General features: G+C 48.3%; 1 protein-coding gene across 7 annotated transcripts in view; it reads left to right on the top strand.

Moving 5' to 3' along the window:
- NIN (ninein) overlaps nt 1-25,867 on the top strand; it is a 146,272-nt gene extending 120,405 nt beyond the window's left edge. For 3 of the 7 annotated variants that reach the window (XM_048486108.1, XM_048486106.1, XM_048486107.1), the window contains exons 26-32: nt 2,421-2,525; nt 3,568-3,747; nt 8,942-9,076; nt 10,189-10,290; nt 16,668-16,874; nt 23,615-23,728; nt 25,098-25,867. In XM_048486108.1, the coding sequence (XP_048342065.1) occupies nt 2,421-2,525; nt 3,568-3,747; nt 8,942-9,076; nt 10,189-10,290; nt 16,668-16,874; nt 23,615-23,728; nt 25,098-25,307 (1,053 nt within the window). In that variant the 3' untranslated portion in view covers nt 25,308-25,867. Of the gene's footprint in view, nt 1-2,338; nt 2,526-3,567; nt 3,748-8,941; nt 9,077-10,188; nt 10,291-13,626; nt 13,682-16,667; nt 16,875-18,821; nt 19,417-23,614; nt 23,729-25,097 lie in introns of those variants that run through there. The other 4 variants (XM_048486109.1, XM_048486110.1, XM_048486111.1 and 1 more) reach the window with 4 other exon arrangements.
- The last annotated feature ends 1,045 nt before the right edge of the window (nt 25,868-26,912 follow it).

The following is a 26,912-nucleotide window of genomic DNA, read 5'->3' as shown; positions in this document are numbered from 1 at the left end:
AAAATTTTTGCATCATTTTAACTTAAGTTTAAAATGAAATTTTCCATTCTAATTCTAATACGGGGGGTACAGTGTAGGGAAATGGGCTGCCCAGTGGTCCTCAAGTGAGAAAAAGTTGGGAATTGCCGCTCTGCAGGGTCAGTGGAAGTTATCTGCAACTTGACAGCAGAAAAGCAAAGAAATTAGGGAGCTGGGTTCTCATAGGTCTGCCACAAGCAGAGGCGGAGCGCTCTCGGGGACATGTAGGGCAGGGATGGTGAACTTTTTCGAAACGGAGTGCCCAAATTGCAACTCAAAACCCACTTATTTATCGCAAAGTGCCAACACGGCAATTGAACCTGAATAACCCCCTCGAGCAGGGGCCAGCCCAGGGGTAGGGAACCTGCGGCTCTCCAGATGTTCAGGAACTACAATTCCCATCAGCCCCTACCAGCATGGCCAATTGGCCATGCTGACAGAGGCTGATGGGAATTGTAGTTCCTGAACATCTGGAGAGCCGCAGGTTCCCTACCCCTGGGCCAGCCTGTTGTAGCCTCCAGCAAGTTCCACATGCGCCGCTCTGTGCCTCTCTAGCATCTCTGCCCCCTCTCTCCCCAGGCAGCAGCCACCTGGAGCACAGGCACCAGGCCCGCCAGCTGAGTCCATCCTGCTCGCTGAGGTGCACGCACATCAAGTCTAGCGTCCCAGGTCAGCCTAGATGTGTGGGGGGGGGCGATTTCTCCCCCACATTATGAACTCTGTGCGCGCGTGCCCACAGAGAGGGCTCTGAGTGCCACCTCTGGCACCCGGGCCATAGGTTCGCCACCACTGATGTAGGGTTACATGTCCCCGGACTCACGCCAGCAGGACACCCCTCCCCTCGGCCCTGCCCCGTCCCGCCAGGTTGCTCCTTCAGCAGGGTGGGGTGGTGCCGCCCAGAGCACGTGTTGCTTCAGGTGCCCCCCCCCCCCCCCCCCCCCCCGCCGCTGGCCACAATGCACGGACTGTTCCGCTTTCCCCTTTTATATATTTGGTCTTTGCTTAAGAAAAATGGCAAACCTGTTATCATTTCACACGTTTTTGTCCCTACTGCTTATGAAAAGCATAGCTATCTTTCTTACACAGTCCTGCACTGAAATTTCCTCCGGTATGTGGAGTTTTCCCCATTTTATCCTCACAATGGTGCTTTAAGATAGGTGAGGCTAATAGTAATTTGGACAATCTATGAAATGAATGTGCTACGTTCAAAACAATGTAAGCTACACAAACACGCGTGGCACATCGGTGCTGGCTCAAGCAATTTATATTACCTGCTAGTTACTTGTAAAGTATGCCAAATGGTTGGCTATTAGACTTATCAAACTATTATATCTCCATAACACATATGTATCTCCACTTTAAATCCAATTCATGCTACAATTTATTACAAGACCACCTTCTCTCAAGTCCATAATCATGTATTTGTTAAACCAACATAAGAACATAAGAACATAAGAACAAGCCAGCTGGATCAGACCAGAGTCCATCTAGTCCAGCACTCTGCTACTCGCAGTGGCCCACCAGGTGCCTTTGGGAGCTCACGTGCAGGATGTGAAAGCAATGGCCTTCTGCGGCTGTTGCTCCCGAGCACCTGGTCTGTTAAGGCATTTGCAATCTCAGATCAAAGAGGATCAAGATTGGTAGCCATAAATCGACTTCTCCTCCATAAATCTGTCCAAGCCCTTTTTAAAGCTATCCAGGTTAGTGGCCATCACCACCTCCTGTGGCAGCATATTCCAAACACCAGTCACACGTTGCATGAAGAAGTGTTTCCTTTTATTAGTCCTAATTCTTCCCCCCAGCATTTTCAATGGATGCCCCCTGGTTCTAGTATTGTGAGAAAGAGAGAAAAATTTCTCTCTGTCAACATTTTCTACCCCCTGCATAATTTTATAGACTTCAATCATATCCAACAATGTCCATAATCTTGTAAATATTATTGCGTCAATGTCACCCGTTGTGACTGTGATACAAGTTCATAACAATTAATGAAAATCCTGGATTGGTGGCTTGAATTTCTTATAAATACCGTGGTAGCCAACAATTTGGCATACTTTACAAGTAACTAACAGGTAATACAAATTGCTTGAGCCAGCGCCCATGTGCCACACGTGTTTGTGTAGCTTATATTGCTAATAGTAATTTGCCCAAAAAGAGAAACCAATTAGCTCGAACTCTGTGTATTATCAAAGACTTTCACGGCCGGATTTGACTGGTGGTTGTGGGTTTTCCGGGCTATGTGGCCGGGGTCTGGTAACTTGAACTCCTTTGCTCTCAGCTCCTGCTCGGTTGACCTTTTTATCTTTCACTTGCATGTTAGTTCCAGAATTTTGCTGATGCTGTACAGAATATCATTTTTCGGCTACAGTAGATTAACACAGCTCCGTCCCTGGAACTTTTAGATGTCCAGACTTAAGTCAGACCTCAGGACGACTCAGCAGGAGAGCGACGCTCTGAAGCAGGAAGTGGTGTCACTACACAAGCAGCTGCAGACGGCCAATGACAAGGTAGCTCGTTAGTTCAGGGGTGTGCCCTTCAAAAAATGGGTGTTAATTTTGTTTCATTATTTCAGAAAGGGCATGGTTCTCGGTTTTACCAAGAGACCTATGTTTAGCAGACTTCATAAGGTGGTCTGCAATATACTTAATCATCAATTCAAAATTGCCAATTGTCTCATAGGGAGAAGCTGCATTCAAGGTGGCACTTGAAAGAAAGCCTAATTGATATGATTTAATTAACTCATTGATGACAGAAGCCAGGTGTGATGACCAGTAGAATGTGGGTAAACTTTCCTTGATTGTATCAGTAGGAGCATCCGTCATCACATCCTTATACAGAACGAGATTGAGTGAAAGGTGATCCCCCAATAAAAAATCATCTATCATAAATGACTGTACAAGTGTTCTAAGTTTTGGTGACATCAGACAGTAATCAATAACGCTATTTCCCAACTTACTAACAAACGTGAAATTACTGGAGGAGTCATAACATTTTAGGCCGTTAAGCCATAACATATTGTGCTTAATGGCAAATTCGATCAAATTCTTAGCAGTAGAATTAATCTGAGAATCTTCTGAATAACGTACTGATTGTAATAAAAGGGAATATACATAATGGTCATCATCATGGCCCACATTTTTAAGAGAGAATTTAGATTGTTACCCACTCTCGCAATCTCCTTTCCCCTTCCCCCCCCCCCCACAACAAACACCCTGTGAGGTGGGTGGGGATGAGGGAGCTCCGAAAAGCTGTGACTAGCCTAAGGTCACCCAACTGGCATGTGTCAGAGTGCACAAGCTAATCTAGTTCACCAGATAAGCTTCCACAGCTCAAGTGGCAGAGCGGGGAATCCAACCCGGTTCTACAGAGTAGAGTGCACCTGCTCTTAACCACTACACCACGCTGGCTCATGAGAGACAATGACTTGGCCAAGGCTGCAAGGAGTGATGCCACAGCTGAGCTCTACCTTGGAACTCTGCCCTCCCAGACTGAAACCTGACTCTCTTGCTGCAAGAGTTCTAACCCTGCCGTGTCTTGGGTGTCCTTCAGAATCGAGTTCTGGAACTGGCCACTCATTCCACGGGGCTGCAGAGCCAGCAGAAGAAGCTGTGCTGGGAGGAACTGGATCAGCTAGTCAAGCAAGAACAGCAGCTGTTGAGGCAGGAGAACGAGAGGCTCCAGCGGGACGTCCAGAGCGCCAAGGCCGAGCTCGCTCATTCCAGGGAAAAGGTAACTCCTGTGTACTGACGGAAGGTTTTCACAGCCAGAATCAAGTGGCTGTTGTGAGTTTTCCTGGCTATTTTATTTATTTTTATTTATTATTTGGATTTGTAGACCGCCCCATCCCCAAGGGGCTCTGGGCGGTGCACAACAATATCCACATGTATACAATATATCATAAAGGTTCACAATAGTGACCACATAACAATCATTACGTTTGCTAAAATTCCACCAGGCCCCTGCCTGGTGGAATGCTCTACCTCCAGCTGTCCGGGCCCTGCGGGACCTTGGTGAGTTCCGCAGGGCCTGTAAGACTGAGCTATTCCACCGGGCCTTTGGGGGGGCTGGCTGCGGTTTTATTACCCCCCCATTGAAGCTGCCGTTTCCTATCTGGCCGGGCCCTGGTTTCCATCTTGGGCCCGACCTATCCCCTCCCTCCGCTGGCCTGTAGATCGGGCGCTTTGATGTTTTAACCGGTATGTAATTGAAACTGTTATTAAGTTTTAAAGTTTTAAGTTAGTTTTAATGAACTAAGCTGCACCCTTGTAATTGATATGTTTTGTTGATTGTTGTTGAACGTGCAGCTATTCTGTGAGCCGCCTCGAGCCCTTCGGGGGTGAGGCGGCTTATAAATCCCATAATAAATAAATAAATAAATAAATAAATAAATAAAATCCAGTAAAATCCATTCAAACAGCAGTCAGTGCAAAAATATCAGGCGTCCCAAAACCCAATTTATTAGGAGCCTCCCTAAAAGGAGGGGACGGGCGGACTCCTCCCTAGGAGGGTAGCATAGATGGAAACAAAAATAAGATGGTAAAATAAATGCGTAAGGGCGTAAGGGGGGGGGGGGGCTTCAGAGACTGGATACTCCAAAGGCCCGGCGGAACAACTCAGTCTTACAGGCCCTGCGGAACCCACCAAGGTCCCGCAGGACCCGGACAGCTGGAGGAAGAGTGTTCCACCTGGCCCGTGTGGAGGCCAGCTGCATCATTGAGGGGCCAGGGACCACTAGCAAATTGGCCTCTGCTGAACGGCTAGTGGCTTAGTGGTTAACAGCACGTGCACTCTAATTTGGAGAACTGGGTTTGATTCCCCGCTCTGCCACTTGAGCTGTGGAGGCTTATCTGGAGAACTAGGTTAGCCTGCGCACTCCCACACATGCCAGTTGGGTGACCTTGGGCTAGTCACAGCTTTTCGGAGCTCCCTCATCCCCACCCACCTCACAGGGTTTGTTGTGGGGGGGGGAGGGGAAAGGAGATTGTAAGGCCCTTTGAGTCTCCTTACAGGAGAGAAAGGGGGGGGGGGATAAATCCAAACTATTACTCCTCCTCCTTCTTCTCACATTTCATCTGCATCTGTGACTGATATCTTTTTCCCATTCAACTCCAACATACATCAAAATAGACAGGCATGACTTATAGTCTCTCTAGAAACACCTGCAGGGTTCAAAATCCTTCATAAAACTCCCATTATAAGAGCCACGTTAAACTGTCCTGTGATGAAGGTAAATTCATAATTCTTGCCTTGGGACCAGGAACAGTAAAAGGGCGATGGTTGTCCCCCTCATAACCCATTCCATCAGACGTTTACATCTTGTAAGGGAGGGAACAATAAATCTTGGCACCGAGAACAGGCACCAGAAGGAAGTGGGAAAGAACCACGAAAGAAGGAAAGATGGAATCACATCATTTATTGCTGTAATTGACTGCATTTCCCTAGATCAGGGGTCTGCTGGCAGGGGCTGATGGGATTTGTAGTTCATGAACATCTGGAGAGCCGCAGGCTGCAGATTCCTGCCCTAGATGTGATCCCTTTAAAGAAATATGTTCCATTTTACACACATACTATCTGCATCTTTCTGCTGGAGGCTGCACAGAAATCACTGAGCCTTTATATCCCAAGCAGAAAGTGGGAAGGGGGTGTTGTTCAGACAGAAGCCAGGATACAGAGGTGTAATTCAAGATGGCAGCCTTAGTGGATCTCAGTGGTCACAGTGAAGTGCAGGGGAAAAGTGATCCCAAAGCTATGAGGGTCCGAAACTCCCTTGTGGCATTTTTTTGTGTTGGAGCAGTTAGAGCAGAGGTGGGATCCAGCAGGTTCTCACAGGTTCCCAAGAGTAGGTTACTCATTATTTGTGTGTGCCGAGAGGGGGTTACTCATTGGTGATTTTGCCACGTGATTTTTGCCTTAGTTACACCCCTCCTCTCAGCAGTAGCGCGCAGGACTTGAAGCAGTCTAGCAGGAGGTGCACCGGCGTGCGTGGCAGCCTGCGCCTGCGTGCATTCGTTTCCCGCCCAAGGACCAGCGCAGTGGCTGCGTCCTTGCCACAGCCCCGCCCAGTCATGCCCCGCCCCTGGAATGCCAGGCCACGCCCCCATCGTGCCCCGCCCAGCCCCATTGGCGCTACGCCACAGTTTGAATCCCACCACCATGGGAACCTGTTACTAAAATTTTTGGATCCCACCACTGAGTTAGAAGCTCGCTTGAAACGGGCGGGGGCAGGTGTTTTCCCCAGCCCCTTCAGAGATCATTTCTTGATCCTGGAAGAGCACCACAAACAGGGAGCAACACAGCCATGGCAGGGCCTGGTCCCCTTGGGAGTACTTGAGGCCTCTTCCTTGAATTTTTAATGTTTAGAAGAGGGTCTCTGGGCCAGGAGATTTTTTCAGAGGGTAGCCGTGTGGTCTTCAGTAGGACAGCTAGTTTCGAGTCCAGTGACCCCTTCGAGATCAAGAAGATTTGGGGGTTGTTTGGGGGGCTACACACTATAAATAGGGCTCTAGCAGCAGTGGTGTAGGAGGTTAAGAGCTCGTGTATCTAATCTGGAGGAACCGGGTTTGATTCCCCGCTCTGCCGCCTGAGCTGTGGAGGCTTCTCTGGGGAATTCGGATTAGCCTGTGCACTCCCACACACGCCAGCTGGGTGACCTTGGGCGAGTCACAGCTTCTCGGAGCTCTCTCGGCCCCACCCACCTCACAGGGTGTTTGTTGTGAGTGGGGAAGATTGTCAGCCCCTTTGAGTCTCCTGCAGGAGAGAAAGGGGGGATATAAATCCAAACTCTTCTACTTCTAACAAAAAACATTGCCAGCCCGGCAGCTTGACAACACACACACACACACACACACACACACACACACACACACACACACACACACACACACAAACTTCTATACTTACTCATTTACTTAAGTGTATTGAAAAGTGAGTATAAATGCACTACTGTCTAAAACAGTTATGAACATGCGTAAATACAAAAATACAAAAATTACAAAAAATACAAAGCACTAACAATATGCATGTGCAGAAAATACAATTGTATACATAATTATGATCTAGGAATTCTTTTTTGTTTTTAACTGTAATGAAACACAGATTAAATTCAAGGATACCGTCCTTTACTGGAGATCGTAATGGTCAGCATTCAGAAGGGACTTTGGTTAGTGGTTATAATAGTTGTACCCAGAGGTGGGATCCAGCAGGTTCTCACCCGTTCCCAAGAGTGGGTTACTCATTATTTGTGTGTGCCGAGAGGAGGTGACTAATTGGGTCTGCTTTTCCGTTAGAAATCCCATTAGGTCCAAAAAGTCATAAAGTCCTGTTGTTTCCTATGTGGCTGGTTAGCGAAGGCAGAAAACGGGATAATTCTCCCTGTTGGGCTGTTTTAAAGACATGTTTTAGAAAGACGGTAAAGTTCCTTGTTTAAGGAAAGTATCCTTCTTTTGATTTCTAGAAACAAAATCAAGTATTTGGAAGTATTAAGTATTTGACAGGCAGAGGAGAAGTCGTTGTTTCTGTTGGCAGTAGACGATAGGACTTGCTATAATGAGTTTAAATTATGGACAGAGAGATACCAGCTGGAAATTAGGAACTTTTTTTTTACAGTAAGAGTTTTTTACAGTAACAGAGAAATCATTAATGCCCCGCCCCCAGAATGCCCGGCTACGCCCCCGTCGTGCCCTCCCAGCCCCATTGGCGCTACGCCACTGTTTGAATCCCACCACCAAGGTAACCTGTTACTAAAATTTTTGGATCCCACCACTGGCTGTACACTTTCTTAAGGATTGCAAAAATATCCAGAATGAGGCATTCTAAAACGCCATTCGTGATAAATGAGAGCTCTTCCTCAGTAGAATGCTGTAACCATTAGGTACATTAGTAGTTCTCTGCAATTAGGTAATTCAATGCCACATCAATGCTGCGACTTTCAACAGTTTCTAAAGTATTAAATACAGGACACGAATCTTAACGAAGAGAACTGCAGGTGGTTTTTGAAAATGATAATGGATTGAACCAAAAAATCGTTAATCCAGAGGACAGAGTCAGAATTCAAAATGACCTGGACAGATTAGAGAGCTGGGCCAAAACAAACAAAATGAATTTCAACAGAGATAAATGTAAGATACTAAGGCAGAAAAAATGAAATGCACAGATATAGGATGGGTGACACCTGGCTAGACAACACTACGTGTGAAAGGAATCTGGGAGTCTTAGTCGACCATAAACTGAACATGAGTCAGCAGTGTGATGTGGCTGCCAAGAAAGCCAATGCGATTCTGGGCTGTATCAATAGGAGTACAGTGTCAAAATCGAGGGATGTAATTATACCTCTCTATTCTGCATTGGTTAGACCTCACCTGGAATACTGTATACAGTTCTGGGCATCGCAATTCAGGACAAGCTGGAATGGGTCCAGAGGAGGGCGACCAAAATGGTCAAAGGTTCGAAATCCATGTCCTACGAAGAGAGGCTTGGGGAGCTGGGGATGTTTAGTTTGGTGAAGAGAAAATTAAAAGGTGACATGATAGCCATGTTTAGATATTTGAAGGGATGTCGTGTTGGTGAGGGAGCAAGCTTATTTTCTGCGACTCCAGAGACTATGATCCAGAGTAGTGGATTCAAGGTACAGGAAAAGAGATTCCATCTAAACATTAGAAAGAACTTCCGGACAGTCAGGGCTGTTTGACAGTGGAATGCACTACCTCGGAGTGTGGTGGAGTCTCCTTCTTTGGAGGGTTTTAAAGAGAAGCTGGATGGCCACCTGTCAGGAGTGCTTTGATTGTGTGTTCCTGCATGGCAGGGGGTTGGACTGGATGGCCCTTAGGGATCTCTTCCAACTCTGTGATCCTATGAGAATGCTTTGCTGGGGCCTGTTGCTGACCGCCTGCCATCTTTGCTGATGATTTGTTCGCTTGGACCCCAGGTGAGGCAGCTGGACTCCGCCCTCCTCTCCCTGAAGCACCAAAGCCAGTCGGGGGTCGTGAAAGCGGTTGAGCAAGAGAAGCTGAGGAGGGAATGTGAGCGGTTGCAGAAGGAGCTGATTTCTGCTACCAGGAAGGTCAGTTCGAGACCAGAGGTTGTCTTTTCCAGCATGAAGAAATGAGCCTGAGTAATTTGTCATTCATCCAAAAGCCGAATTTGAACTTTGGCTCATGCCACCTTCAAAACAAGTTCCTAACCCTTCATGAAATTGTACTCCCCTGCCTGTTTGTTAATTTGATTTATTTAAGAAGAATGAGAAGAAGAGTTTGTATTTATATCCCCTCTTTCTCTCCTGTAAGGAGACTCAAGGTGGCCTACAAGCTCCTTTCCCTTCCTCTCCCCACAACAGACACCTTGTGAGGTGGGTGGGGCTGAGAGAGTTCAGAGAGAACTGTGACTAGCCCAAGGTCAGGCAGCAGGAATGTAGGAGTGCGGAAACACATCTGGCTCACCAGATAAGCCTCGACAGCTCAAGTGGCAGAGTGGGGAATCAAACCCGGTTCTCCAGATTAGAGTGCACCTGCTCTTAACCACTACGCCACTGCTGCTCTCTTAAAAGAGTTCGAAGGGCTGTCAGAGGAGGGTGGGGAGCTGTTCGTATTGGTGGTAGGTGGGGCTGAGAGAGTCCTGAGAGAACTGTGACTAGCCCAAGGTCACCCAGCAGGAATGTAGGAGTGCAGAAACACATCTGATTCACCAGATAAGCCTCCGCCACTGGAGTGCAGAAGTGGGGAATCAGACCCGGTTCTCCAGATTATAATACAACCTGCTCTTAACCACTACACCACCCTGGCTCTCAAGTAGAAGGCAACTTCATATATGTAGGCAGCTGTGCGAAACGGGGACATTGGTCAAGGCTAACATTTGGGGCTGATCCAACAGGATACAAGGCTGTTTGTTTTATTGCTAATTGTAGACGGTATCCAATTTGATGTAATCGTTGCTAGTCCTCACTAATCTCCATCTGCTCAGCTGTGGTCTGAGACGGAAGGCAACCACGGAGTCTAGAGTGGTTTGTTCCCAATGTAGCTCACCCACCGGGACACTTTGGCTATGAGTGGGAAAAGTTCTCTGGCTGCAGGCTGGGCTCTGATGCTATTAGACTGGGACCTACGCCTGGCTACGTCCAAAGAGAGAAACCATCGCCTGCGCCGCTTTTCTCTAAAATTAGATCAAATTCTTTGGCAGGTCGGCCAGTTGAATGCTCTGGAACATGACCTGGAAACCGTAAAGATGGAAAACGAGAGCCTCAGGAAAAAACAAGTAAAACTGGACGAACAGCTGATGGAGGTACATTTTTAGTAGCAGAATCTTCCTTTATTCTATTTCCTAGGAAAGAAATAATGAGGGGGGGGGGCTCTCTTTACAGGCTGCAGCAAAGAGATTTGTCCGGCTCTTTTGAGTTTTGGCTTTTCCTCTACCTGCTGGTTTATCCAGCCCAGTGACAAGATGAAAACGTCCCACCACAGGATATTCTCAAACATTTTCTTTCCCCCCTTCCAGAAGAATAAGTATCTGGAAAGTCTCGCAATAAACAGAAGCGTCAAATGACAAAAAAAAACCATAAGAACATTCTCAAAGAGAAGATAAATTGAATGAAAACTATCGAGCAGCTGAAATATGAGGAATGTAAACAGTTGCCAAGTTTAAAACTTATCAGGGCCAGCAAATAAACCAGTCGAGGTGGTACTAATCGGCAGCCGATGGAGAAAAATACAAATGCCACCAAAGAGCTTGTAAAATGAGTGGGTTTATTAAAAGAAAGTCAACAGATCTGGTGCCAGGAGAGCATTGAGGGAGGGGCTGTTTCAAAGGTGCGGTGTCATAACTGAGGCCCCTCCCACACACGCAGAATAATCCACTTTCAATCCACTTTCAGTGCACTTTGCAGTTGGATTTGACTGTGCGGAAGAGCAAAATCCACTTGCAAGTGTAACCTCTATCTGTGGGTTCTGTGGGGCAGAACTTGGAATGAGTGTGCAACAACACATTTTAAAAACAAAATGGTTTACTTTCTTAACATATAACATCAAACATCAACATTTAACATCACACTTCAAGGTCCTGTTCAGGTTGCATTTTCAAGTCCTTATATTTACCATCTACTGATACTGCCAAGTCCAATTCTTCTTTGCAAGTGGGTTGGCTCCTGAAGACTCCAAGGGCTTGGTGAACAGGATTCAACATGAGGAAGGTTTCCAGGAGAACTCTCACCCATTACAAACACTAAAACCCAAGGTCCGAGTCTGGTAGCCTTGTCTCCTCCAAACTACATGAGCTCTGCAGCCTCTTGCTGCTTTGAGTCTCCACCCCTTTCTGGGTCAACCCATTCTGAGCATGGGCGTTACACAAGCAATTGTGAAAGTGGACTGAAAGTACATTATTCTGCATGTGTGGAAGGGGCTTGAGAAGGCTCTCCTTTTAGCCCAGGGGTCCGCAACCTGCGGCTCTCCAGATGTTCATGGGCTCCAGTGCCGAGAACCAACTGGCCATGGTGGCAGGGGCAGATGGGAATTGTAGTCCATGAACATCTGGAGAGCCGCAGGTTGCAGACCCCTGTCATTGTCCACCTCACCTCTGAAAAATTGTGTGTGGGGGGGGGTATAGTATTGTAGGAGAATTATTTTGAAGCCTTGTGTACGTTTTGGAGATTCATACAGGAAGTGACAGAGGGTATCTCTAGGGTTTGTCAGAAACTGTGCTAAAACTGAAGGGGTTCTGTTGATTCCTAGACCTTTGTCACTTCCGGTAGGCACTTCAGTAACCACACAAGGCTGATTTTTTTTTTGTATTGTCAAAGGCTTTCACGGCCAGAATCACTGGGGTGCTGTGTGGTTTCCGGGCTGTATGGCCGTGTTCTAGCAGCATTCTCTCCTGACGTTTCGCCTGCATCTGTGGCTGGCATCTTCAGAGGATCTGATAGTAGGAATGGAAAGCAAGTGGAGTATATATACTGTGAGGTCAAAAGGTGAGGCCCTCTGAATAGAGTAGCCTGGCATGTGAGACTTCTTTGTGACTTCTTTGTGACTCACATGCCAGGCTACTCCATTCAGATGGCCTCACCTTTTGACCTCACAGTATATATACTCCACTTGCTTTCCATTCCTACTATCAGATCCTCTGAAGATGCCAGCCACAGATGCAGGCGAAACGTCAGGAGAGAATGCTGCTAGAACACGGCCATACAGCCCAGAAACCACACAGCACCCCACTGATTTTTTTTCGTAGTTTTTCTTAATTTTTCTCCTGCCACCGTCGTTAAAGGCACCTCAGTAGCTAAATCCATCAACAGTCTGGTTTCTAAATCCATCAATAGCTGGTTGGCTGTCACCTGCCATCCTTCCTACACTGTGCATATGATTCCAACTTTTAAGGTTATGAGAAGAAGAGTTTTGGATTTATACCCCGCTTTTCTCAACCGTAAGGAGTCTCAAAGCAGCTTACAAAACACCTTTCCCTTCCTCTCTCCGCAATAAACACCTTTCCCTTCCTCTCTCCTCATTTTTGGAAGAGGGTGGTATATGGGTCTCGCGGGCCCTATTGTAGAATGTACCTGTTTTAAGATTTTTATGTTTTTTGTATGATTTTATGTTGTTCACCGCCCTGAGCCCTCCGGGGATAGGGCGGTATAGCAAGTTTAATAAATAATAATAATAATAATAATAATAATAATAATAATAATAATAATAATAATAATAATAATAATAATAATAATAATAATAATAATAATAAAACACCTTAAGAATTATTGTTGAGCATACACTGGCTCTCCAGAATATTGCGGGGGGTGGTGGTGGAGGGGGGGGACTTCTTGCAGGTCCCACCTCATTCAAATATTGAGCGCCATTATTTGACGCAACGTTCTTGGCCCTTGGGTAGAGAAGGAAAAAGGGTCTTCCCCAGTCGCTGCTTGCAATATAGGTGCCTGAGCCCACATTTGCAATATAGGTGCCTGCTTGCAATATAGGTGCCTGAGCCCACATTTAAAAGGGGGGCATCCGAGGCGTTCCGTTCGCCAGCGGCTGTGAAAATCTGCCGAGATGCTCGAGCTGTAGATGAGCAAAGCTATTTTTTTGCATATATTTTTTTCGGCTTTTGTTAGACATCACGGGGAAATCGCTGAGCAGAGCATTGAAACCGACCTTACTTGAACCGCTGTAAATATTTATTCAGCGCATTCCGCTTGCTTCGGAGATTTCCCCGGATGTTGTCTGCATCACGATGGGGGGGGGGGGGAACCCACCCCCCCTCAATAAACACATATTTTCTGTTATTGCTAGCTGTTCCATTTTTGCAGCCTGGAGCGACAGGAATGTGTATTTTAGCTGAAGTTTGTAAAAAAGCTGACCTCTGTGGAATGCACCCAACATTGTGTTCAGGATATTCTGTTGCGGACAATGGAATTGAAAGAGATGTTTTGTTTTTTATTATTTATACGTTGCTTTGATTCCTGCAAGCGGGAGAAGATGGCGTTTGTGCCCCCTCTACCATGGAAGATTTCTGATCCTTGATTTTCTTTATTCAGAAGCCTTTTTCTCTGTGCAAACTATTTCCCCCCCCCCTTCTGACTCATATAACTTTCTCTCTCTGCTTGCTGACTTTCCCCGCTGGCTAATCCTTGTGTAGACCTTGGTGATTGGAACTAGCAGAGAGGAAGGCAGGGTTCTGCCAGCGTGCGAAGGTAGAACAAAACCTTTTTCGTGTCATTCCGCTGCATGGAGGGAAAAAAAATAATCTCATTTCTTAATTTCTCTCCCCCCTTCCTTCATTTGTTCTTCAGACTTAATACTGAATGGGTAACAATTGCTCGTCTCTCCTGAAGAAGCTACTTTTCATTTTCGTGGAACAATCAAAACTGCTCGTTTCTTTAAAATGCATATTCGCCACGTTTCTTCCTTACGGAGCACAAGGTGGCTTAGAACACGGATAGAAAATGGATGGACCAGATAAAAAGCAAAATTTAAAATCACAACTCAGGGCTGCTAGTAGACTTAACCAAACGCAGTCCTAAAGAAAACTACCTTCGTCTGCATCTGAAAGATTGAAAGGGAGGAGGGCAGGCGCACGACCCTAAAAGCAGTGGCGTAGGAGGTTAAGAGCTCGTGTATCTAATCTGGAGGAACCGGGTTTGATTCCCCGCTCTGCCGCCTGAGCTGTGGAGGCTTATCTGGGGAATTCAGATTAGCCTGTGCACTCCCACGCATGCCAGCTGGGTGACCTTGGGCTAGTCACAGCTTCTCGGAGCTCTCTCAGCCCCACCCACCTCACAGGGTGTTTGTTGTGAGGGGGGAAGGGCAAGGAGATTGTCAGCCCCTTTGAGTCTCCTGCAGGAGAGAAAGGGGGGATATAAATCCAAACTCTTCTTCTTCTTCTTCTAAAAGGTCGTTCCGTAATGGGGGGGGGCTGCCATCCAAAAAGCTCCCCCCTCACATGCCCAACTGGCAAACTGCTTTGATTGACAGGATAGTCAGGAGGGCCTCTTGGTGCGATCTTAATTCCTGGGCAGGAACATGTTCATGCATTTTATTCACGATCGGCAAAGACCGGGCAGCAGTTAATTCTCCTAGCAGGGAGAGGGAACGTTTCAGTTAGCTGTTCCCGAAATGAAAAGTGGCTCCCATCCTCATTTTCTGTGTGTTTTTTCCGCCAATCCATTTGTTCTTTTGTGAGGTTGCGAGTGTCTCTTTCCATCGTCCTTTTCCCCTTTCTGCCTGCATGCCTTCCATGGAATTATCAGGTTGAAAGTCTTGTTCCTGGGTTTGCTGATTTTCATAAGGTGTTTTCAGGAACTGCAGCCCCCTGGGGGTCTTTGCCTTCCGCCCCCCCCCAGCAATTAGTGGCATCCAGAGGCATACTTGGGGGGAAATGGTGCCTGGGGCAACACCTGCTCTGGGCACCCCTGCACCCCACTTAGCTGCCAGTAGGCGCCCCCCACTAGATCCGCTGACTTGTGGCCAGAGGAGTTTGTGGGGGGGGCAGTGTCTTCCGTCGCCTCCCGGTCCCGCCAGTCTGCTCCTTCCTGAGGAGCAGCCAGGTTGGGAGCCTGCTGCGGGCCCACCAGGCGCCCCCCGTGTGATCTAGTGGGGGGGTGCTCGGCTGCATTGACCCCCCATGTCCCACTGGCAGATACGCCACTGGTGGCATCCCCACGCACTTTCTTATGAACACATGAAGCTGCCTTGAGAGACTCAGACTATAGATCTCTGTTGTCTATTCAAACTGGCAGCGGCTCTCCGGGGTTTCAAGACGAGGCCTTTTACGTCCCCCTCTGCCTGGCCCTTTTACTGCTCCTCCATCCCTTTTAAGGTAAATTTAGATTGGGAAGGAGGCATTAGAAACTGGGAGATCGCTCAGCCTGTCCGAGGAGTGCCATCTTGAGGAGTTAGTTAAGAACATAAGAACGAGCCTGCTGGATCAGACCAGAGTCCATCTAGTCCAGAATTCTGCTACTCGCAGTGGCCCACCAGGTGCCTTTGGGAGCTCACCTGCAGGAGGTGAAAGCAATGGCCTTCTGCTGCTGCTGCTGCTCCCGAGCACCTGGTCTGCTAAGGCATTTGCAATCTCAGATCAAGGAGGATCAAGATTGGTAGCCATAGATCGACTTCTCCTCCATAAATCTGTCTAAGCCCCTTTTATAAGAACATAAGATTTTATAAGAACATAATATAAGAACATAAAAACATAAGTTTTAATGGTTTTAACGGACTTACAATATTTGATAGCTATTCTATGGAATGGTTTTACTGTTGTGAAATTTGTGCGGGAAATTATTTTATTTGCCACCTGCAGCTTGGCCTTGTGCTGGGGTAGGGCGGGATCCATCTAGTCCGGCATCCTGTCCCACACAGTGGCCAACAACAAGGCATGGAGGCCGAGGCCTTCATAAGAACATCAGAAGAGCCCTGCTGGATCAGACTGGTGGTCCATCTAGTCCAGCATCCTGTCTTACACAGTGGCCAGCCAGTTCTTCTGGAGGGCCAACAACAGGGCATAGAGGCCGAGGCCTTCATAAGAACATCAGAAGAGCCCTGCTGGATCAGACCAGTGGTCCATCCATTCCAGCATCCCGTCTCACATAGCAGCCAACCAGTTCCTCCGGAGGGCCAACAGCAGGGCACAGACTTCCCCTCGTGTTGCTTCCTGGCACAGGGATTCAGAGGTTGACTGCCTCTGAGGGTGGAGGTTCTCTTTAGTCCCCACGGCCAGCGGCCACTAATAGATCTCTCCTCCATGAATCTATCCCACAGGTGTCAAACTCGCGGCCCTCCAGATGTTATGGACTACAGTTCCCATCATCCCCTGCCAGCATCATGCTGGCAGGGGATGATGGGAACTGTAGTCCATAACATCTGGAGGGCCACGAGTTTGACACCTGTGATCTATCCAATCCCCCTTTAAAGCCGTTTATACCTGAGGCCACCATCCTGCGGCAGCTTATTCCACATTTTGATCACTCCTTGGGTAAAGAAGTGTTTTCTCCTCTGAGTGTGACCGAAGCCTGTGGCCACAGGTGGGCTCACCTGTCATTTCTGAAAGTGCGATGGAAGGGTTTTGGTGGCGGTGGGGGGCTTCCCCTCGTGCCTTTGCTGACGGAAGGGGAGTTCCGGCCAAGGGGGGGTTCCGGCGTGGCCATTCTGAAGTCCTGTGATGCTTCTTCTCTCGGGCAGCGGCTCCACCCGAGCGCCAGCGTGAGGATCAGCCAGAGCCAGCGCCCCCGTGAGCTGCAGCCTCACTTGCACCCGCCACCCGGCTGCGCCATGGTCCCCTGGGAGCAGTACCAGCAGCTGCGGCACCAACTCTTCCAGGCCGAGAGGAGGACCCAGTGCCTGCAGGAGGAGCTAGAGAACCGTCCCCTGGACACAAACATGCCACAGGTACGGCCGATCCTCTTGACAGTCCCTCACTGGGCAGAGCAGACGTTGTGTTCTTCTTCACACAAACTTCTGAAGCTACTGGTTGTGGGGGGCTTTCCCGGCTGCATGGCCCTGGTCTGGTGGATCTTGCTCCGAATGTTTCGCCTGCACCTGTGGCCGGCGTCTTCAGAGGTGTATCACAGAGGGAAGTCCGTTCCGCACTGTGTCCAGTGAGAAGGGAATTATGATGAATAGACAGGATCAGTGGAGGTCAACTCCTATGGGTCCCTAATACCATTGGGACCCATTATTCTCTCTTTATTTCTTTTTAGGAGGGTTATGTAAGGGTTTCGTGGGACGCTGTTTTTGGTTATAATTGCTGTTTATATTATATTTATGTTTTTATATGATGTTTTATATTGTGCACTGCCCTGAGCCCTCCGGGGATAGGGCGGTATATCAAATAGATAGATAGATAGATAGATAGATAGATAGATAGATAGATAGATAGATAGATAGATAGATAGATAGATAGATAGATAGATAGATAGATAGATAGATAGATAGATAGATAGAAAGAAAGAAAGAAAGAAAGAAAGAAAGAAAGAAAGAAAGAAAGAAAGAAAGAAAGAAAGAAAGAAAATACCGTGTTTCCCTGAAAATAAGACAGCCAGCCTTATATTAATTTTGCTCCCAAAGTTGCGCCATGTCTTATTTTCAGGGGATGTCTTATTTTTCCTGTGTTCTGTTCGTCGGACATGCTTCCAAACAAAAACTTTGCTACGTCTTACTTTTGGGGGATGCCTTATATTTCGCACTTCAGCAAAACCTCCACTTCGTCTTATTTTCAGGGGATGTCTTATATTTGGGGAAACAGGATACGGTATGACAAAATCAAGCCTGGGAGAGCCATGCTTGTTTCTGTAAAACCTGGGTCCTTTCTTCCAAAAACTCCAAAACCAGCTGAGTTCTCAAGGATTTTATTATGAAAATTCAAAACAAAGAAATGAAAATAAACTTCAGTTGCGGAGATTTCTCGGCTAAACACGTTCTTGTTCTGTCCAGACCCCAAGCCAAGAGAGATGCTTCTCTGGGCTAGGTCCATGATGGAATACTCCTTTCCCTTTGTCTTTTCCCCTCAGGAAAACTCCCCTCCTTGCCATTTGGCGCTCCCACCCTTTAAAGTGCCCATTTGGCTCCTATTTTTGTGTTGGGTAAATTTTCATAGCCTTTCCGGTTTCTCCATCCAGAGATCAAAGCTCCCTGTTAGTGTGAGTTTGCCTGTTGGAATTACAGGATGCAACTTCATCATAGGAATGTTTAGTTGGGTACACAGTGTGTAGCACACTTCTCTCTGTGATTCACCTCTGAAGATGCCACCCACAGATGCAGGCGAAACGTTTGGAACAAGATCTACCAGACCACGGCCACACAGCTTGGAAAACCCACCACAACCAGTTTCCAGCCTTGAAAGCCTTTGACAATACATCTACCCCCTTCTTGTTCTTCACGTGAACTTCTGAAGCTACCTTCTGCTGAATTAGGCCAGGGCGTAGCTTTGTAAAACGGCGCCTGTAAGCGGCTTTGGATCCTTATTAGGGAGAAAAGGCGAGATATAAAGAAAGTAAATAATCACACGAATTTAAAAAGACCATCTTTGAAACGGTGGCCTGTAGAAGGAGGGGTGTTCAGGTGACTCCTCAGGGTTTCAGATTTGGTATCCGCAGGCCCGGCGCGAACAAACGAGGCCGTTCGCAAGTTGCGTGTCGACTGTACGGCAGATACTAATCTTTTGCTACAAGCTGTCCCGTGTTTTCCTGCTTCGGCTCTCGCTTTTTGGGGCCCGCTTGCTTCAATTGCTAAACCAATGCCGGTTGTGCGTGCGTGTGTGTGTATGTCTTAATAAGTCGACTGTGCTGTTTTCCAAGACACCGGGTGAAGTGTGTCTTCCTTCCCTTCTTTCTTCAGGCCTCGCTTCCGGAACAGCGATCCCTGCATGCCGACACATACAGGCGGATCGGGCACCTTTGACACCCCTTGGCTGCTAACGCGTCTCGCTCCATACTCACCCAAACTGAGACACCTGGGGAAATCCAACTGCTTCTTTGCTTTTTGTTTTGTTTTAACTTAAAAAAAAACACCTTATTTTAAACCTCTTCAGTATTATGTGTTCTTCCCTTTTATTTATTTTGAAATCTATTTGTGTGTGTGTCATGTATATATGTGGAAGAAACTCAATCACACAACGGCTGTCTTTAATATTTTTTTATTTGTTTCGAGTCAAAACTTTTTTTTTTTTAATTTATGTTATTTAAGAAGGGCGTATCCTGGGGAGTTTTGGAAAGAGAGACACTATTTCCCCCCCCCCTCAAATTTTATGCTGTAACTATTTTTTAAACACAAAGGGGTGGAATTTTTTTTATATATATTGGATCTGAAGAAGAAAAATCGGGGTTATTTATACAGATTTTTGTATGAGGTGCATAAATACTTTTTAAAACGGGGAAAGAGCAAGACTTTTTTGGAATTTGTAATTGGACCAATAAAATACACATTTTAAATACGTGGGTGTCTTCGTCTCACTAACAAATAGATTAGGGTTTTTTTTGGAGAGCCAGCCAGAATTGTTATTATTCGACCGGCTTTGCTGCTTGTTGGAAAACCCAATTGGGGCTAGAGATGCCAGTCTCTTTGGGACTAGAGGGGTGTACTGGCTGAGGGCAGTGAACTCTAATCTGGAGAACCCAGTTTGATTCCCCTCTTCCCCATGAGCCGCAGACTCTCATCTGGTGAACTGGATTTGTTTCCCTGCTCCTACACATGAAGCCTTCTGGTGACCGTGGGCCAGTCACAGTTCTTTGGGACTCTCTCCGCCCCACCATTCTCACAGGGTCCCTGTTGTGGAGAAAGGAACAGAAAGGAGTTTGTGGACCACCTTGAATCTCGTTACTGGATACAAAAGGGGGGTATAAATTCAAACTCTTCTCCTTCCTCTCCAGGGGGCAGAGGCATACCAGGGGTAAATGGCGCCCAGAGACACATTGTCTCCGGATGACCCCCCCTTGGGGGTGGAGCCAGGCACCCTCGACCCGGCCCATGTCCATGTTGATGATGACATGGGCGGGTTAAGGGTGCTCAGAGACAACAGCAGGAGGAAGTCCTGCTACCTCGTCATCTTCGAGGGTCCTCGACCCCACCCATGTGTCATCGACATAGGTGGGGTCAGGGGTGCCCAGCTCGACATCCCCACTGCCGTCTTCCTGGTCACGTGGGGAGGCAATTTTGTGCCCCCCACATGACCAGGAGAGTGGCGCCTGGGGGCAAGGGGTACCCCTTGTCCCTAGGCAAATACGCCACTGCCAGGTGGTTACCTGGGGATCCCCTGGAATTTCAGCTCATCTCCAGACAACAGAGATCAGTTTCCCTGGAAAAAAAAATGGCCGCTCTGGAGGGTGGACTCTATGGCACCGGACCGCCGTTGAGTTCCCTTCCCTCCCCAAACCCTGTTTTCCTCAGACTCCACACTCAAAATCTCAAAAAAGTATGGTGTAGTGGTGTGGTGTAGTGGTTAAGAGCAGGTGCACTCTAATCTGGAGAACTGGGTTTGGTTCCCCGCTCTGCCACTTGAGCTGCGGAGGCTTATCTGGTGAGCCAGATTATCTTGTGCACTCCAACACATGCCAGCTGGGTGGCCTTCCTTGGGCTAGTTTTTTGGAGCTCTCTCAGCCCTGCCTGGTTCCCACACACTTTCTAAAACCACTTAGTTGGGGGCAGGAAAGTTGTTGGTTGGGTGCCACGGGCACCACATTGGAGATCCGAGCTCTAAATGGTCCCAGACTTCCTATCTTGAGGGGTCCGGTGTAATCTGGATGTTTTGCATTTGCAAGATGCTGCCGCTGCAGCCAGACATATAAGAAGATGCTGAATTTTAATGAGTTAGATTTTATGTTATATTGATTTACTGTTCTGGAAACAGTCATGTTGTGAGCCGCCTCGAGCCCTTCGGGGATGAGGTGGCCTATAAAATTAATTAAGAAAGAAAGAAAGAAAGAAAGAAAGAAAGAAAGAAAGAAAGAAAGAAAGAAAGAAAGAAAGAAAGAAAGAAAGAAAGAAAGAAAGAAAGATTGCTGTTTGCACAGGAAAGCAAGTAGGAATGCTCTGTAGGTGGTCTGGGGGGGAGCGGGGTTAACAGTCCTACCCCCCTCTTGATGGGGTGCTTTGATGACTGAGCCGAATCACAACTGATAGGTAGGGTGGCCAATGTCCAGGTAGATTCTGACATTTTTCCAAAATTATAGCTGATCTTTGGACTACATAAAACCATTCTCCAGAGGAAACAGCAGCTCCCCAATCTCCACCTCCAAGTCTCCAGTGATTTAGAATCGTACAGTTGGAAGAGACATAAGAACATAAGAACTAGCCAGCTGGATCAGACCAGAGTCCATCTAGTCCAGCTCTCTGCTACTCGCAGTGGCCCACCAGGTGCCTTTGGGAGCTCACGTGCAGGAGGTGAAAGCAATGGCCTTCTGCGGCTGTTGCTCCCGAGCACCTGGTCTGCTAAGGCATTTGCAATCTGAGATCAAGGCGGATCAAGATTGGCAGCCAGAGATCAACTTCTCCTCCATAAATCTGTCCAAGCCCTTTTTAAAGGGTTAGTGGCCATCACCACCTCCTGTGGCAGCAGATTCCAAACACCAATCACACGTTGCGTGGAGAAGTGTTTCCTTTTATTAGTCCTAATTCTTCCCCCCAGCATTTTCAATGGATGCCCCCTGGTTCTGGTATTGTGAGAAAGAGAGAAAAATGTCTCTCTGTCAACATTTTCTATCCCAGGGCCCATCCAGTCCAACACACAATCAAAGCACTCCCTACAGATGGCCATCCAGCCTCGCTTAAAAAACCTTGAAAGAAGGAGAATCCACCACACTCTGAGGCAGTGAATTCCACTGTTGAACAGCCCTTGCTGTCAGGAAGTTTCTCCTGATGTTTAGGTGGAATCTCTTTTCCTGCACCTTGAACCCACGACTCCTGGTCCCAGTCTCTGGAGCAGCAGAAAACAAGCTTGCTCCCTCACCAGCATGACATCCCTTCAAATATCTAAACATGGCTATCATGTCACCTCTTCACCTTCTCTTCACCAAACTAAACATCCCCAGCTCCCTAAGTCTCTCCTCAAAGGGCATGGATTCCAGGCCTTTTCCCATGTTGGTTGCCCTCCTCTGGACCAAAGCTGGAGACTAGTGGTAGGGGTTATGGGACCATTTGCCCCACTGAGGAAACAGCCAATACAGTCTAATAGCAAAGGGAAATGAAATGCCTGCGGCTTCCGGACTAGATGGACCCACCTCGGTGGAAGGTAGAAAGGGTATTGGTGTAGTCCATAGGTGTAAAACCTACGGCCCTCCAGATGTTATGGACTACAGTTCCCATCATCCCCTGCCAGCATGATTCTGGCAGGGGGTGATGGGAATTGTAGTCCATAACATCTGGAGGGGCGCGAGTTTGACACCTGTGGTGTAGTCTCATACACGCACCCTGCCATGACCGCTTTCGGCAAAGAGAACTCTTGGACGTTGTGATCAGTGATGGTCCCACAAGTCGTGTGAACAGACTGCCCTGTTGCACAACGGAACCAGTGCCTCTTTGACCTCACGCCCTCCATTTAATTTGAAAGACGCAAAGCCCCAGAGATTTCGTTGGGCACCATATTTAAAATGAGCGGGGGAGGGACACCTGTTTGAACACAACACAACACCCCGCAACGAGCATGGGTTTTGGGGTGGAAAGGCTTGCTTCAAACATTAACACGGGATCCCCCATCTTTGAAGCCCGCGAGTACTTTTGCAGCTCTGAGAAGCTGAGTGTACTCCGCCACAAAATGGCTGCCGCAGGAGGTGGAGCCTGGCACAAAATGGCTGCCGCAAAAGGTGGGACCAACCACAAAATGGCTGCCATTACCTGCCCTCCGTCTTATGGCGAAGAATCTTGGGTTGTGGTGGCAGCTGTTACCAAAGCAACATATTTAAAAGCTGCAAAGCCAAGCGGTTGGGAGGCTTGCTGGAGAAGACTCCCACCCGGCTCCCCCGACTTGCTGAAAACACTTGGCAGATGCCAGAAAACGTGTTGGCTGATGCGGAAGGGGCCCTAGAGACAGAGGTGGGATCCAGCAGGTTCTCACAGGTTCCTGAGAGTAGGCTACTCCTTATTTGTGTGTGCCGAGAGGGGGTGACTAATGGGTGATTTTGCCACGTGATTTTTGCCTTAGCTACGCCCCTCCTCTCAGCAGTAGCGCGCAGAACTTGAAGCAGTCTAGCAGGAGGTGCACCGGCGTGCGTGGCAGCCTGCGCCTGCGTGCATTCGCTCGCTCACTAAGGACTCATGCAGCTGCCAAGGCCCCTTGCCACCGGCCCCGGCCCAGGAATGCCCCCGCCTCGAATGCCCGCCACGCCTCCTGTCGCGGGCTCCCCCGCCCAGCCCCATTGGCGCTACGCCACTGTTTGAATCCCACCACCATGGGAACCGGTACTAAAAATTTTGGATCCCACCCCTGCCCATGGGTTCCACAAGGGGGAGCCCCTGGACGAAAGCATTGGCCCTTCCAGAATCTGCCCCCAGGGGAATCTCCTCGACTGCATCATCTGCCTGAGCGCCCCCGGCTCCCTGCCCTTGCTGAGGGATGCTCACGTTGCAAGCAAAGGCCTTCAGGAACCTCAGGAGGACATTTTTCGGCCCCGATTCATTGCTGCTCTGCTTCTTTTCAGGGCGGACGCGAACAGCTGCTCAAGACCATGGAGAACAGGTTGATGGAGGTCGAGCAGCAGCTGAGGCTGGTGAAGAGGCTCCTCCGGGAAAAAGTCAATCAGCTCAAAGAGCAGGTGAGCCTTCCCGTGGCCGGCCTGACCCTGGGGCTACCCTTCAAACCCCTTGCAGTGCTTCAGAGGACCCTCCGGCCCAGGGAAAATCCCCCAGAATCCTCTGCAGTATCGGAAGGGCTTGTGGAAGTCACTGCTTGGATTGCCTTAGGGGAGGGGTGTCCAACTCTGACGCTTCAGATGTCCATGGCCAATTGGCCATGCCAGCGGGGGCTGATGGGAATTGTAGTCCATGGATATCTGAAGCTCCAGAGTTGGACGCCCCTGCCTTATAGTGTTCTCAGGAGTATTCCTTGATGCAGAGGTACATCTTGGCTGCTAAGAAACCCACTCATGGGCTTTAGTGCATTCCACTATTTTTTTATTATATTATATTATATTTTTTATATTGTATATTTTATTATATTATATTTAAAATATTATATTTATTATATTTTGTATTATATTTTGTATTATATTTATGGAAGCTGTATTATGATGATTTTAAATATGGTTTTATGTTGTACACCACCCAGAGCCCTTCGGGGATGTGGCGGCTCCAGCAGGTTCTTACCCGTTCCCAAGAGTGGGTTACTAATTATTGGTGTGTGCCGAGAGGGGGTTACTAATTGGGTCTTCTTTTCCGTTAGAAATTCCATTAGGTCCAACAATAATAAAGTCCTGTTGTTTCCTATGTGGCTGGTTAGCGAAGGTAGAAAACGGGATCATTCTCCCTGTTGGGCTGTTTTAAAAACATGTTTTAGAAATATGGTCAAGTTCCTTGTTTAAGGAAAGTCTCCTTCTTTTGATTTCTAGAAACAAAATTAAGTATTTGAAAGTATAAAGTATTTGACAGGCAGTCAATTAGAGGAGAAGTAGTTGTTTCTGTTGGCAGTAGACGATAGGACTTGCTAGAATGAGTTTAAATTATGGACAGAAAGATACCAGCTGGAAATTAGGAACTTTTTTTTTACAGTAGGAGTTTTTTACAGTAACAGAGAAACTATTAATGCCCCGCCCCCGGAATGCCTGGTCATGCCCCCGTCGTGCTCCGCCCAGCCCCATTGGTGCTACGCCACTGTTTGAATCCCACCACCATGGGAACCTGTTACTAAAATTTTTGGATCCCACCACTGGGCGAGGGGCCTCTCTTTCCCTGCATGTCTTCACACAGAGGTGGGGCAGTGATCCAGCAGAAAGGATCTTGGCTTTGGATTTCCTGCACTGAGCAGGGGGGTAGGGTAGATGATCATGAGGGCCCCTCAAATCTGGGCCTCCAGGACTCCCAAATCTGAACAAAGCCGTGGCTCGCACACTGAATCCGAGCAATGCCACCCGTGGAAGGGGCTCCGTGTGCAGAGGGGGAAATCCGCATTCTCTCCTTTCGTTTCAGTTCGTGAAGAGCACCAAAGCGGACGAAATGGTCAAGGACCTGTACGTGGAGAACACGCAGCTGCTGAAAGCGCTGGAGATGACCGAGCAGCGGCAGAAGACGGCCGAGAAGAAGAACTACCTCCTCGAAGAGAAGATCGCCAACCTCGGCCGGATTGTGAAGAGCCTCACCTCGCCCGCCCTGGGCTCCGCCGCTCAGCTGGGGTCGTAGCAGAAGCCATACGGACCTGTTGTGGCGCACCTCTTGGCACTTTAGCACAACACAACCGGTTCTTGTGCCTTCTTGGCGCTCTGGGGCTGGCTGGACTCAGGGTCGGTCTCTGCAGAGAGCTCAGGTCAACCCCCCCCCCCCCGGACACATGTGTACCTCAGCCTCTGTGGCCACACATCACTCCATTTACACACCTTAATATCCTTGCCACGTTGGTATTTCTGGAGAATTGAGTTTGGGGGCCAGAGAGAGATTTGGCCGGATCCAGAGATATCCTAAGCCAGTGGTGGCGAACCTTTGGCACTCCAGATCTTATGGACTACAATTCCCATCAGCACCTGCCAGCATTGTAGTCCATAACAGCTGGAGTGCCAAAGGTTCGCCACCACGGTCCTAAGCCATGTGCCCACAATCTTTCTGAGCCTGGGGCACCATTGGAATTCTGACATCCAGGGCTATGTGCAGCCACAAAATGGCTGCTGCAGGAGGCGGAGCCAGCCACAAAATGGCTGCTGCAGGAGGCAGGGTCAGCCTCAAAATGGCTGCTGCAGGAGGCAGAGCCAGCCACAAAATGGCTGCTGCAGGTGGTGGAGCCAGCCACAAAATGGCTGCTGCAGAAGGCAGGGTCAGCCACAAAATGGCTGCTGCAGGAGGCGGAGCCAGCCACAAAATGGCTGCTGCAAGGGGCGGGGTCAGCCACAAAATGGCTGCTGCAGGAGGCGGAGTCAGCCACAGAATCCTTGTGCATGAGGCCAGCTGTTTCCCTAGCAATGTTTTTAAACATCTGCACTGCCAATCAAATCTCCAATGGCCAATCAGAGTAAACCTTCTTGAGTCAGATGGACCAACGGACTGACCCGGGTGGTGCCTCAGGTCTGTTTACCAACAGGCTTGAGACACTTGTAGGTTTTTCTGGCATGTTGAAAGGGCTGGATTTTGTATTTATTTGTATTTCTAATGAGTACCAGAACTCTCAGGAATCCAAATCCCCTGAACATCCACTCAAAGAAAACGGCTCAGAAGAAGCCTTCCCATTCCAGCCAGGTCCTCTCTGGCCCCCAGTGGGGAACGGGGGAGGGGGTGGGGCTGCCAACTTCAGGTTGGAGATTTGAGGGTAAAGACTTGAAGGCCGGGCCATCAACGAAGAAGAAGAGTTTGTATTAACGGCGCGCCTTTCTCTTCTGTGAGGAGCCTCGAAACAGCTGACAAACTCCTTCCCCTTCCTCTCCCCGCCATGGACCCCTTGTGAGGCAGGTGGGGCTGGGAGAGTTCTGAGAGAACTGTGGCTGGCCCAAGGTCACCCAGCAGGCTTCATGTGGGGGAAATAAATCCAGTTCACCAGATTAGACTCCCTCTAGTCTTAACCACCACACCTTGCTGGGGTGCGAGGCCACAGATTTCAGCCTCCAAAGTATCCGTTTTCTCCGGGGAAACTGACCTCTGCCTGCTAGGGACGAGCTGTAATTTGGGAAGGATCACCAGACCCCACCTGGAGACTGGCATCCGTAAATGAGGTCTATTCCCCAAATCACCAAATGCCGAATTTACCAGTAGCTGGGTTTTTTAAAAAAAATAATGTCAGCCTAACCACGATTCCAGGTGATT

This window comes from Sphaerodactylus townsendi, linkage group LG02 (assembly GCF_021028975.2).
Source record: "Sphaerodactylus townsendi isolate TG3544 linkage group LG02, MPM_Stown_v2.3, whole genome shotgun sequence".
In the NCBI taxonomy this organism is placed as follows: Eukaryota; Metazoa; Chordata; class Lepidosauria; order Squamata; family Sphaerodactylidae; genus Sphaerodactylus; species Sphaerodactylus townsendi.
Note: the sequence above shows the minus strand (reverse complement) of the source record. Positions and strands in the feature narration are given on the sequence as shown.